Here is a 14613-nt window from a genome sequence, read left to right as displayed (position 1 = left end):
TTTCTTGTTCACTGTAGTACTTTTTTCAATTTATCAATTTACAATTTTTTATTTTCACCGTGTCTCAACAAATATCCAAATAATGATGTAAAATAGCATAATGAAAAACATTCATCAATTCTACAATGCAGCTGAGTTAGAATTTTCAAAGTATATGTATTTCTTCATATTGTGCCAAAAATTATTTAATCTGCTAAGTTTTTATTTATTTTCTATCATGGCTGCTAATAGTTTTTTCTCATCCAATACCCAGCATTATAACTCAGTTTACCTCCGTGTGTTTATGTAATCACTGAAATGAATTCATAATAATCCCTTACGACTATCCCACTGATGAACTGTGTAGGCCAATATGAATTGACTGACATCTCCATCTCCTTCTTTCTCATTCTAAATATGTATCAGTCTGCTCTGTGTTGTCCCAAATACCCTTCACTCCCTCCCCAGCCATCTCTTCATGGGTGCTGCTCTTTGCTACTTTAGACTCCATGAGTACAAAATATTCCTTCTGATCTCTTCTGGTTGTGCCCATTTTTTGAGTGACAATGTACATACATACTTTATTGTGTTTGTTTGATGCCTTTAATAGGTAAAAAACCCCTTAAATTTTGTGTGAGTGACAAGATACCTATTGAAGTACACATGGTACTAATGTTTGCAAGGGTCATTCCAAACAGTGATTTTTCCCATTTTGATAGTATAATAGCCTGAAAATGACTAAATTAACAATTGTAGACTCCATGATCCGATTCAAGACCAAAGAAAGGTTTCTTTGATACTCTGAGAGAGGAGTGTTGAGAGGACCTTTTTGGATTATTCTGGCAGACTAAATCTGAAATTGTGGTGCAGTAGTTCGATTTGCTGTTATAAATCTCATTGTGTAGCTTCAGGACACCACTGTCTCTCTGTCAGACTAGATAACAAAGTAGATGTTTGGCAGGAGGTGTTAGGTCAGCAGCCGTATACCTGAATAAAAAAAGAAGAATAAGAAAAAAATAATTGCACCTTTTGAATGACTCGAGAGCATAAGTTCAGTTTGACCGAACATTTTGGAAAGTATATTGTAAAAATGAATGCCTGAATCAGTTGAGCATTATTCAGGGTGTCTAGCAACCAGGAGAATTTGGATTTATGCATTATTTTTTAATCCCTGGCATCATTTCATATTTTCATATTTCGTATTTTATTTATTTATGGGCCAAGGCCCAATTACAAAGCAAAAGTCTTTATAACATGTCATAAAATATCATAGCAAAGATAATCAAATGCATATTGTAATAGCAATTTAAGAATTAGGAAACATCCCATCTGGTAATCGTTTCAGGTACATCATTATAGATGGTAAAGAAGCAAAGAATAGGTCCAAGTTAAGACATGAGTTTCCATCAGGCATTATTTGCTCAAGTGGGGAAAAGTAAGTGTAGTTACGTGAATGATAAACTAGTATCAAAAGCTGTGTCACATCTGGTGGAATAAGATGGAACTTTTACGTGAATTTCACTTGGTAAGACAGGGGAATCAACCAGGTTATTTAACAGCTTATAAAGAAAGATAATCTTAGAGCACTGCCTTTGCTTGTACAAGGACGGAAGATTAAAAATGGGCAAAATAACAGAATATCTATAGTCGTTATCAAATAATCGAAACTTTTTGTAAACCATATGAACAAATTTTCCTTGGATGGACTCTAAGGTATTGTTATGAGAGACATAGTAAGGTGACCATACGACAGAATCTCAGCCTAGCATGTAGCCTCCGAGTCCATGGTGGCTCCTGGCCTAATGCATGGAAAATTAGTGTGGTTGTATGATTAAATGTGTCTTGCATTCCAATTCCTTTTCATTCAAATTCCAAGTATTGTGGGTCAAAGTTGTTAAAATAGCGGTGGTTTAAGGTGCGCACTGTGTATGTATCCAATGGATTGTATGCATGAATTTGTGTTTGTTTGAAAAAGGTTTATTCTGCCATGCTATTTAATGGCACATAATTGACATATGTGTGATATGATTATCATCATAGAGTGTTGAATCAGTTTTGCAAAATTTGGGATTGTGATGTGTTTTGATTTAAAATGCTGGTTGGCTATTCGACCATATAATTGATTTTGAAACGGATATTCCATTGCCCTTTGTAATTACTGTTTTCATCAAATTTCAGGAAGCATTATTTGTTGCACGGGTCGTGTATGACCTTCTGTTTTTCTTCATAGTTATTATTATTGTTCTAAATTTGATTTTTGGTGTCATAATTGACACTTTTGCTGATCTAAGGAGTGAAAAACAGCAAAAGGAGCTTATTTTAAAGAACACATGCTTCATTTGTGGTGAGTATATCTTATATAGTATTGGAGTTTTGATATTTTAATGCTGTGCAGGCTTTCATGTAATTATGTGTTTGTAGCTGTCAATTTTTTAAATTTATTTCTTGTATTTTCATATTGACTGATTTATTGCCATGATTTATTGTATTTATTTAATTAATATATTTTAAATTGATGTCATGTGATGCAGCAAGCATTCTTTTTATGCCTATTGAAGCAATCAAGAATTTTTAATGTGCAGCAAAAAATAGAAAAATGAGTTATACCGATGATGAGACCAGTAATTTGTAATATTATTAATAGATTTGTTCATCTCAGTGATCCAATTTAAAATTTTTATTCTTATTGTGAAATGTACCAATGCATATATTTAAAAAGGGGAAATCCATTCATTAATAAATGATGAATGTATGAATATTCAAAAACTCTTAGATATCTAATTGCAAATCACTCTGCTACATCACTCATCCAGAGTTTTATTTTGGGACTACTTGGTCCTTAGGTACTCACTACTAAGTGTCGCCAAAATGATTGAATTAATATTGTTTTACTATTTCAGGGCTAAATAGGTCAGCATTTGACAATAAAACTGTGAGCTTTGAAGAACATTTCAAGAGTGAGCACAATATGTGGCACTATTTGTTCTTCATTGTACTTGTGAAGGTGAAAGACCCCACAGAATTCACTGGCCCTGAAAGCTATGTATACGCCATGGTGAAGGTTAGTTTTGTGCTTATTTTTTTGTGATTTTCGTGTACATGATATAAGGCATAGATAGGATTTTCATTGAGTTATCTTCTTTTAGCTTTGACTAGCAATATTTTGTGGAGACTTATTTCAGTTTTTTTAACTCAATGGCGATAAGCTAAGTATGTATTTGATAAAAATAACTTGTGGTGCCACTTAGGTCATGCTTGTCACAGTCAGACGCATTAGGACTTTTTGCTCATTCAACTCGTGCTGTGCTGTATAATGTTTGGTGGAAGGATTTTGAAAACTCTTATCCATGCACCTCAGAAGCCCTGGCCTCTATACCTTAGTATCCCATATGCCACGCATTTTCATGCAAATCCTTTTTAAAGGAATATTTATTCAAAACTTTATATATGGTTATTTTATTTAAAAAAAAACATTTATCTTAATTAATATTTTTCAATGTTCCTGTGACGTCTTAAAATTTGAAAAAAGTGAAAACAATCGGCAACAAGGGAAAATTCTGAAGGCGATGTTGCTCCCACTGGTGTAACCCTTGCTTTCCCTAATGCTCGCAGTTATTAGGTCAAGTTGTTTTATGCCATGACTCTGTGATTATCAATTCTATGTGACCATTGTTGGAGCCACAAAAAAATGGCAAGTCTGGTCATGGCATTATATGTGCCAAATAATAATGTGTTCACTTTTCTCTATGATATTATTTAGGATCGTGATTTGGACTGGTTCCCACGGCTTCGTGCAATGTCATTAGCTGCTGATGAAGGTGAAGGGGAGCAAATAGAATTGAGGACATTGCAAGCCCAGCTCGAAACTACACAAGCACTTGTGGCTAACCTCTCTCATCAGTTGACTGAGTTGAAAGATCAGGTAATATTTGTAATTATAATACATATATACCCTGTCATAGGTGTAATTTCGGCTCATTTTGCAAGCTTCCTATACCAGTCATTAAAGAGCTGACCCTTTGAATTCTCTTGGTTGAAATATATAATTTTTTTAAATGAAAAATTGCCAACATAAATATGAGTGAAGTAGGATAAACGTGGTCCAAAAATTACATTCTGAGCCTTGCTGAAATTGGTGTGCCATCAGAATGGTGTGGTGGCATTGGTTTGTATGTTCTGTACATGCCATTCAAAGGCTAGAAACAGTGCATTCATTGCTCCAGCTACTTGGTGCACTATGTTGACTACACATGCATGGTGCACAGGTCCACATATCATCTTAGGATTTGCCGGTGACGTGAAATGAAAAATATTCAGCAGACTTGAGGAAAGGTCAAAAAAACAATTTGAAGTCAGAGTATGATGGCAGTACCATTTACCACTGAAGAAACGCTGGAAAAAAATGGAAAACATGGGTTGGCTCGTTTTGGCTGTTGGTGGCAATTCTGCTCCCTGTGCCCACCCTCGCCAATCCCCTCCACTGAAGATGGCTATGGAATTTTGGGAGGCTAGTCCTCGCTGAGGCTAACACATTCGACTTCTCTCGGTCATGCTCGGCAGCTCTGGTTAGGGTAGGGGAGCAAAGGTTGACCGCACGGTGCCACAGAGGCAATTCCACACTTGCCACCTGGTAGTGGGATGACACGAGGCGGCAAGCTGGGGAATGCCAGCCAGACACTCCACTCCATGCGTTTTATTGTGCATAATTGTGCATTTTCTGATCACCATTCATATTGACAAGTCTTAAATTAATCTTAATTTATAATTATCAAATAACTGGCAATATAATATTAAAATGGTGTAATGATGTGAAGTATTTTATGATTATTGCATAAAAATGCAATGTTTTTGAAAAGAAACTTTCATACGAATTTCCTTTAGATGGATGTGTGAATTTTAGATCCCATGAAATTTGTAAAAATGAGTGTCTCCTGTATACGTACATGTCAATTGTGTGTCATGCAATTTCAGTTTCATTCTGCCTTCTTCTGACGAAAAAGGTGGGATGTGGGGTGAGCATGTATGACTGAATAATTTTTTCTAGAGTTGTACATGTGTTGATATCAGGTATTAATTTGTACTTAAATTTCCATCATGCTAAGACACCGTTGATGCTTTCTTTTTTTATGCCTTTGCTTTTTAAGTTTATTTTAATTAGGGGTGTGCGAGTGGCACTTTTTATGCATGCTCTAAGTTTATTATAATTAGGGATCTGCGAGTAGCACTTTTTGAACTCGAGTTGAGTTGAAAACTACGCGTGAGTATCGAGTCGAGTAGATAATTCCTGGACCAAGCAACACAACAATGTATGCTCTGACATATCCTCTTTTTCCAATGGCATAGTGAATTTTCTATTCTAAATGAAAATAAATGTGTCTTAAACATTTCTATTAGCACAATTTAAATGAATTAACCTAAAGTAATATGTCGTCAATTTAATTAACATATGTATTCAAACTGCTAGGAAGAGCCCTCAATAAAGGCATTTGTACAATTGTAACAAATATTATTTATATAAATGAAACGTGCAATATCTTTCTAATTCTCATGCAGAAAAATCAATTGTTCTGCATTCTCAGGCAACAGGTTTTGACGTCTCCATTTTACAATATTTCTGCCTGCAGAAAAATGTCTTTCCCAATTGACAATTGTGTGGCTGGCCAAGCACTCTGTTGCCGAAATTGCTATACATATTTGGGGACCTAGGGAATTCTTATTAAATATTATATCAACAGTTTTTAATGATCTTGAATCTTCATGGAGTTTAATTGGACGGAGCGAACAAACTATAGAACTTAACTTTAGCTTCGTGGACCAAAAAAGTTTTCATTATATCTCGCTTCGTTTAATCAACCTGAGTAACTCTTGTTTTGTAATTTCACGTGCAGGAAACTAAAGGTAACGAAGGAATGAACGAAAAATAACATCGGACGTTGGTAGTAATCAAAATGGCTAAAATATAGAACTTATGAAGTTGTGACGTCAAACTCTGGAAAAAACCGGTATTGTCCGATAAAACTTACAAGTTATGTACATTCTTTTCTTATAAATTTTAACAGCTTTTACGTAGTATCTCGGCGTTTGAGTAAAGAAAGTAGGATAGGGTATAAAAATATCGCATAGGATAGTTTGAGCGATGCTGTGGTCCACTCCGATTACTCCGAATATGCCGCCGAGTCGGAAGCCAATCGGCCGCTGTGGCTGATGAAAAGGTATTTGGCGCCCACGTCGACTACTGTAGTGTATACAGCAAGATAAAACTCCCAAGCCAAGGCATTAGAGCGACTAATCATCAACTTTAAAAACAATATTATTACATGAGTTCCATAATGGCGGCCATTTGATTAGGTAATTTGTCATTAGATTTCTGAATGCACTGGCTTCGACAGCTCTGTCACCCAAACGACTCAACTAGACATTTGGAATGCTACTCAAAACACTCGAGTTGAGTACCAACTACTTGACTCGACTATAATTTTCGAGTACTCGCGCATCCCTAATTATAATTATGCATGTATGCTAATGAAAAATATTACTTTCAGTTAAAATTTCAATGATGCAAACTTTTTATGCAGGTTATGACTCACTGAAGTATATGATCTCTTACAGATGACAGAACAAAGAAAACAAAAGCAGAGGATTGGCCTTCTGAACTCGACCTCTGCCTATCTGCACAATATGCCAAATCAGTGATTCATTTAGGGAGTAAGAAGGAGCCACTGTGGTAGTACAAAACTGCACAACAACCAGCATATACGTGACAGGCACGAGGCCCCCTGGTTATGTTTGGTGATCAACTTATGTTTTTTTCCATGTTGTATTTAAAAAGGAAGACATGTACTTTAAGGAAGTAAGTGGAAATTTTGAAGACTCCTCCTCTCTTCTGTGGTTGTTGGATTAATCTGTGACATAGCATTAAAATTTGGACTGTTGAAGTACGTTCTCCAGGGTAAATTAAATGCGAAGAGATGTGCAATGAACTACTTATCAGGAGGCCCCCCTCACCCTCTGCTCGCGCAGCACTGCTGTCAATGACTGAGTGATGTGTGAATTGTCTGGGAAATGCAATGAATAAATGCGGTGTAATCATAATAAGAAGCAATGTTTGCTCACTCTGTGTGATTTTCATTCATTTAATTTAATTTCACTGCAATAACTACTGTTCCCAAAGAATGGCTAATTTCACACCCAAGGAAATTGAACCCAAGATGGTCGACTGTCGAGTAATTGATTTCTAAGGTGAACATTTTAGGTCTTCATCTTGTATAATTCTCTGCAATATTCAATTGTCAATGACTGAATATTTCTAGAAATAAACCTGATGATGAATCTGTATTTAGGAAGGCATTTATTTAGTTCATCAATTTTCATATTTAATTATTGAATTCAGTTACTCTTTTGGAATTTTCTCTCTTTTATTCATTTTTTTCAGGGAGGAAATGTTTATTTTGGATTGTCATATCATCATATACATGTATTTTGACTAGAGATGGGTCGAATAGCATTTTTATTGAATTCGAATATCGATTACTTAATTTTTTCCAAACACCTCACTCAAATATCTAATATGTACTGCATTACTGAGTAAGCATTTTTTTTCACTAATTTCAAATACAAATGAAAATTAAAATAAAAAATGTTGAACACTTAGCAAGTGATTCTACTTCAATACGGCTCCCGAATCCTGACCCAACTGTCACCCACGATTACATCAAACTTGCGCGCATGAAGCACCGCAATGCTTTTGTTCTTTCTTATGTGCATATTGAAGGTTATATTATTAGTATTGCTTCACTTCATTCTCTGGAAACCAAAAATTAAATTTGAAATTTACAGTAACTTCAAAATTAGAATATGCAAAATGCGAATTTGATCATTTAAAAGGGAGTCAGAGAAGGAACAGCCTTCGTGGGTGCAATTGAAGGTATACATACATTCTCCTTAGCGTTATTCTCGTGGAGTCATCAGGATTATACAAATTGTAATATATATTTTCAATGATAAGCTTTCGTGAAATATTATTAAAGAATTGAACCAACCACATATGCCAACCTTCTTGTAAGACCCAGCCATTGTCAATGGATTTAAATTGAATCGCAGACGATCTGTGCTGTGCATTGGAAATTCGAATAATTGATAACTATGTGTCGTCAAATATCAAATGTGTAGTGTGAAAAGCTCAATATTCGAGGGAGGTAATCGGTGATTTGACTATTCGAACATCCCATCCCTAATTTTAACAAGTGTCTTGCCTCATGAAATCTAGATAATTGGCTATTATCATTTTTATTGCATTTAAGATGGCTATACCATTGTTTTCAGGGATGAAATCCTTGAGCAATCATAAGTTCATGGTGGCCATGGCTTTTTCATCATCCATATTTGTATTATCAAATGGTCAAATACATCTCATGGAACATAAATAAAACATGTTAAACATTTGGTTTTTCAGTGTCTTTCATTTAATTGGACGTGATACCGCGAAATAAATGTATTTTTTTGTACTGATTTCAAAATGAATGCCCTTCTTGTAAATCAGTTTATGGTATAAAAGAGAATAATCCTAATAAGCACTTGCTTCTGAGTTCCTTTTTTTTACATGGCATACAGCTACTAATTTGTAGAAATTATTACCAATAGCTGCATCCGATATTCATGGTAATGAGGGCTATTATAGTCTGTGTAAACTTTTTAGTAATCTATTTCTCAGATTAGTTTGATGATATTATGTGCAATCCAGATTTTTGTGCCTGTGATCATTGAAAAGAAGGAAGGAAGCCATGAGCTCAATTTTCCCGGAATTGTGGCAATTTGTTAGAGGTGTTGTGGTCTACAATCCATGAGTGTATTTTAGACTGCTATTGTCCAATTATTTTCCATTTGAAGTCATCATGATGAAGAATTTACCATATGTCAGCATTAATAATATGCAGTGGATGCTTGGGAGGGTGTGGCCAAGACTCTGTAAAGAAGAGTTAGAATTCCACCACACTTTGGTATGCATGGATGATTAATACTCCTCAGGGTCATGCAGTTTTAATTATCTTTCCTAATTATCACAACTCCCAAATATTTACCCGGCTCAATTTTATTGAAAGGCACTCAATTTTAGAGTTCTCAGGCATTCATATGCAGTAGATGCTAAAATGATTGGGATGAACAGAGATGCCAGGTCTTATTTTTGCTATCTGTGTGGTACTTAGATGTATTCTGTTAAGCTGTGAGTGTGGAAAGTAAGAGGTGGAGTACCATGTGCACCAATCATAGTGATTCCTTCATGGACATTGAAGATAAACCTATTTTCACTTCAGTCTTCTCAAGTCTATGATCAGTTTCCTGTTACATGATGTGAAGTATTTGATTGTTTGTTTGTATGTATGTATTTTAAAGAATTGAAAACTTTACTCATGTTCCTTGTTTTGTTATGTAAATTATGTGGTTATTAAGTACTTTGTATAAAAAGTGTGAATTTTTATGCAAAGGTAAAGCATTGCCTGAGAAGAAGGTGTAATGCATGAAATTTTTGTTTTCAAATTCACCTGAAAAAGTTGTGTTCAAATAAAATTACTGAGTAAGGTTTTTTAATGTTATTTACACTGTTTCTACCCATTCAAGGAGGTTGTTTACATCAATTTGTTTATATAATGTTGCTGGGAAGAAATATTCAATTTCTTTGTCTAAAGACCAATGATTTAGGTAGATGAAAAATTGACCATCAAGGCAAAGTACTGTAAAGAGGCTTTAGTTATCATAGAATTTTACAAGTAGCTAAAGACAAGTGCCATCACTTATATAAAAACAATAAGTATTTCTTTAGTAACTAAAAATCTGCCCCATTACTTTTTCAAAAATTGAACACATGACTGTTTAGTTCCAGATAAAGGACCTTCAGTGGCTGACCCTTTTGTTTTCCAAGCATCATGCAGATAGTGTAGTTTCAGACAGAAGACCATTAGCTATTGAGTACTTTCTTTAGTAACCGAAGAGCATCCCCCTTAGTTTTCCAAACTTTGTTCATATTGGTTATCCATGTTATAACAACTGAAGATCTGTTTAGCTTTCTTTCTTTTGTTTTCTCTTGGGATGGTTAAGTTTCCACTGATAGATTTTTATCTTGAAATAACTCTTGGAAATCTAATAAATGGATGTAGTTCTGCTCAAATTCAAAATTTATTTTCAAAATACAAAAGGAAACGGTATGAACCTGCATTTTATAGCAGCAAGTATTGGTGCAAATGAAAGAATTCTTGAACAGTCTTGACCTTGATATTCCCCTCACCTCTGCTCACCCCCCACCACCATCACATCACGTGGCCCATGCTCAACCCAACCCAGGCCACACCTCATCAACTCAAAATAAGGGCACTCTAAGTGAAGTTATTTTGGTGCAGTAATCCCAGGACACTTGAATACACATATTTCTCTTCTAAACTGGCACGTCACAAACCCCGTCTCCCCCCTGAGAACTTTTCGTTATAATATTTATTATGCTTCAGTCTTAGCCCTTCCTCATTTCAAAACAATGAAAATCTATTATCTTGGCCAGAGAGCCTCCAAAAATGGTAACAAGGGAATCCCCACTACTAAAATTGATCCCTGATACTGAGAGATACATTGTGGTCCTCTTTCATAGATGAATTATAAATAGGTGGGTTGTTTTACACTCAGAACAAGAGTCTATCAACACCGGCAACATCAACAGAGACCCCATCATTTTCCTGGTTTGCCAACTTCACTTTTCTCACAAACAACCACTAAACAATATGTACCACAATACACTACTCTCACCTGCTCTATCACTGCACTGCACATGGCGGCAATTACCACGCATGTGCAAAATGAGTTCTCTGAAGCCTTTTGCCCAATGGACAAAAATTGACTTGGCGGCACTAAAAAGAGTGCAAAGCTTCTTTGTCTATCTGTGCCTGATGCAGTGTGCGGCACCTCCATTCAAAGCAGTGCAAACGGTGTTGCATAAGCCGACTTCAGGCAAAATGGCGTGCCTTGTCTGGGGTGCGGCTGGCCTAACTCTAATTGTACTATTGGGCAAAACATTTTGAATACAAGTTTATATTTATTGTCCTTGTATAGAGATTCTTTGAAGAAAGAATCTTGAAGAAATTAGAAATTAGAATTTACCATCTTATTTTCAACTGTGTATGGTGTATTGGTTTTCATAAACATTCCGCCTATCATTTTTTAATTAAATTTTAATATATTTATGTCAATTGAACGTGTTGCTTAAATAACAAGGGGAAGCACATGCAGTGGTGTAGATGTCATTGGATGTCCAGAGATGTCATTCGAGGGATCCAAAATCAAGAGGGAAAAATTTTTGTAAAACAGGGTTCTAAGTAATGGATTTTTAACTAATTTTAACACTTTTCATAATCGAAAAAACTTCATTTGTTAAAGAAATACATATTTTGTAAATTCATTATTTGTCAATATTTTGTTTTCTTATATGAAAGAAAATAATTGTGTTTTTATATTTCGGGGGGGGGTCCGGACCCCGCCTTAGCTATGCCACTGACCACAAGGTAGATCTGTCTTAGTTATTGGGGGCATCCATGAATTACGTGAGGGGTTCAGGGAGGGAAGGGGGAGGGTGTCCAGCTGGTCATCACCTAATCTCATGTGGGGAAGAGGGATGTTCTGACAAGTATCACGTAATTTTTTTTCCGCAAGAGACTGAGTAGTAGTCACTCTTGAGACCATACATGAGTCCAAGTGGACTGAATTAGAATGATTATTCTTTTACCAATTTCAGTAGTTCTCATTTAAGTATTTTGTCGCCCAAAGTTTTCACTTTGATTCTAGACTACGATCCAAGTCATCTTAAATAACAGTCTTAACTACTTATAAATAAAAATAATGAAATATTTTTTATTATTCCCATGCAATTAAGCATAGATTAACGTATTCACACTGAAAATAAGCATTTTGAACAATCTCACCTGAAATTAGAGGGAGGGAGGATGAGGAGCCAAATCTCACAATATCCCCCTAAGGGGGGAAGGAGGTGGTCCAAAAAGTCACCAAAATCACCTAACGTAGTAATGGACATCCCCATTACAGAATCTCCAATGGACAACCAAGAGTTCATCTCTATGGTGGGATTGAATGCATTGCTATCACGATTCTGAAACCTGAACGTGCATGTAAACTTTACACACCGTGTATGTGACGTTAATTATTAAATTTAAACATCCATTTTATCACTCCTTTTGGCACAGGCTTACCCACAGAATAGAATTATTAAGTATTTTGTGTGCGAAAACGCCAGCGCTGCCACCGGACGTTTTACTTGGGGAGAATCACCATGGTGACCACATGGGTCGGTCTTTATAATAATAATTTACCAGGGTAATTGTTTGAGGGCAGCGTGGCCTTAACACTAGGAGGACGGAGGTTTCGCGCTACCTAGAAGGACGGGGTCATTTGACCCCTAAAATGTATTTAGGAATAAAACGCCTAATTTTCATCCAATATTCAGTTTAATCGTATTAATTGTTGAATCAGTTCATTAAAAACACAATTTAACATTATTAAATATTATTTCCATCGTCAAAAGTTTATAACAATTATTTTAAAGAATCATTAATCAAACCGTATGTAGTAGTCGATTGCAAATCTAATAATGAAAATAAATACACTCAATACAAAATTTGTGTTACATGTTTAAACAATAGGCGTACTGGGTTTACAAAATTTGCATTAAAATTTTAAAACTTATTACTTTGTTATAAATCTGAGACAGACAGTATTTTTTCAGCACTATTCCCACAAAATATTTTTTTTGCGCTGAATGCGTACATTGGACGATTTATTCATCTACACCTAAATCTACACACTAACACGCAAGCCGCTTAAAAGCTTGAGGCAGGGGGTGTTAGGACACCAGCCATTTGGAAAATGCAAAGGAAATTGGGGCAATGACTCAATTTGATGGTATTTGGCACCGTTTTCTTTTTTGTGCCCGTGGAGATATGGCTGTTGGATTTGGAGACGTGTAAATAAATTGATGCATGCTATCCATCATATCTACTCCCGCTTTGTTTTTATTATGAAATAGGATGGTCTCGTTTCGGAAATAGTGTCGTATGAGATCATGCTGCTGAGTAAAAGTACATTATTGTTCTAGTTTTCCTGATTCTACGTAAGAGTATGGCCTAAGGTATTTTTGAACACTCGCTTTGAATGGATTACGTGGCTATTTTAGGGGTCATGGATATTCGTGCGTCAGGCTTGTTTTTTTCAGATTGTCCGTGCAAGAGAATAGGGTAGTTTCCTTCATCAAAGAAAACGAAAGGCATTGAATGCGATTCGTTACCCACCATTAGTGTATTCATAGTATACAAATTATTTGGTTTTAGAAATACCGGTTTAGACGAATGGCAATGGTCCATTTTTATCCTCATTTGAAAAGGGCCAGATTGGCGCCCATGCGATGCCACTCCACGTGACGTCACAGGGACCTAGTTTCTATAGGAGAAGATAGGAGTTATACATCGTCTGAGGTTACCAATGCATGCATGAGGCGCAGAGCTCAGGGAAACATGTCTCAATAATCACTTATTAAAACTGGCTAAGGTCGGAAAGTTTTCTTCGTTTGATAAGGTATTAATAATCCTTATTTAAGCCAAGCGCTACCAGCCAGCAGGGCACTCAGCTACCCGCTAGCAGCCTGCGTCGTATCAGCGCTATGCCTCGCCTCAAGGTCACCTCACAGGGCGGCAGCGGGAACCAGAAATACGTCGTACGGAGAGATTTCCCGGCATTCATACTTACGCGTCGCGTTTTCGCGCGCTTGAAAATTTTCACTTTTCATTTAATCGCGAAAAATAGATATCGCCATTTAAAAATCTAAAAGCGTGAAATACGTACTCCAGGAGTAATAATCTTTCCATTAAGGCAATAAAAAAATAATAGGAAACCACCCTATTCTCTTGCACGGACTTACACGGAAACTTAATTTTTCCATTTTTTTATGATTTCCTGCCAGCTGGATAAATGGAAAATAATTGTTACAATTTACGTATATTCCTGAATTCTTGTATGTTACGGTCACTTTAGTAACTATTTATTTCCCCAACGCTTGATTTGATGGCCAAACATCATCTTTGACACAATATGGAAATTCATTTAGACTGTATTTTCATTTCACATCTGGCAAAACCAAGTACTCGATTCCAAATTTGTCTGGTTTATTTGGAATATGCCTCATAAAAGGACAATTGCATTTTGTTGGATAGAGCTGTGCATTTGCTGTTACGCCAAAGTCGCCATCGGATTCACTATCTTGGACTTCGTCGCTTCCATTACACGCAGATGTTGATGGATTGGTCAGAATGTCCTTGAACTGATGTTTCCGATTCACTTCCAGACTGATCTTCAATATTCCCTACAGCTATTTGAATCGCGACGATTCTCTTCTTATGATATATTTCTCGATTTCTTACATTCTTCCTCAACTCGCTACTGATATCTAAGCATGCGAAAAAATTTACAAACGAAAGCCCATTATGGTAGAATCTTCTCCAGTTACATTGGAGGTATAGAGAGCTGGAGAGAATTAGAAATTCATACAAAAGGACAAAAATTTCAGAAGTAACGATAATTGCCGTTTGAAAG

At 36.0% G+C, this 14613-nt stretch overlaps 1 protein-coding gene across 7 annotated transcripts in view; it reads left to right on the top strand.

The window, feature by feature from the left end:
* Positions 1-9558, top strand: part of LOC124171669 (inositol 1,4,5-trisphosphate receptor) — a 232913-nt gene extending 223355 nt beyond the window's left edge. For 6 of the 7 annotated variants that reach the window (XM_046550907.1, XM_046550904.1, XM_046550905.1 and 3 more), the window contains 4 exons: positions 2158-2323; positions 2880-3040; positions 3740-3901; positions 6589-9558. In XM_046550907.1, coding sequence (XP_046406863.1) covers positions 2158-2323; positions 2880-3040; positions 3740-3901; positions 6589-6672 — 573 coding nt within the window. In that variant the 3' untranslated portion in view covers positions 6673-9558. Of the gene's footprint in view, positions 1-2157; positions 2324-2879; positions 3041-3739; positions 3902-6588 lie in introns of those variants that run through there. The other variant, XM_046550906.1, reaches the window with a different exon arrangement.
* Positions 9559-14613: the final 5055 nt, after the last annotated feature.

This window comes from Ischnura elegans, chromosome X (genome assembly GCF_921293095.1).
Source record: "Ischnura elegans chromosome X, ioIscEleg1.1, whole genome shotgun sequence".
Lineage (NCBI taxonomy): Eukaryota > Metazoa > Arthropoda > Insecta > Odonata > Coenagrionidae > Ischnura > Ischnura elegans.
Note: the sequence above shows the minus strand (reverse complement) of the source record. Positions and strands in the feature narration are given on the sequence as shown.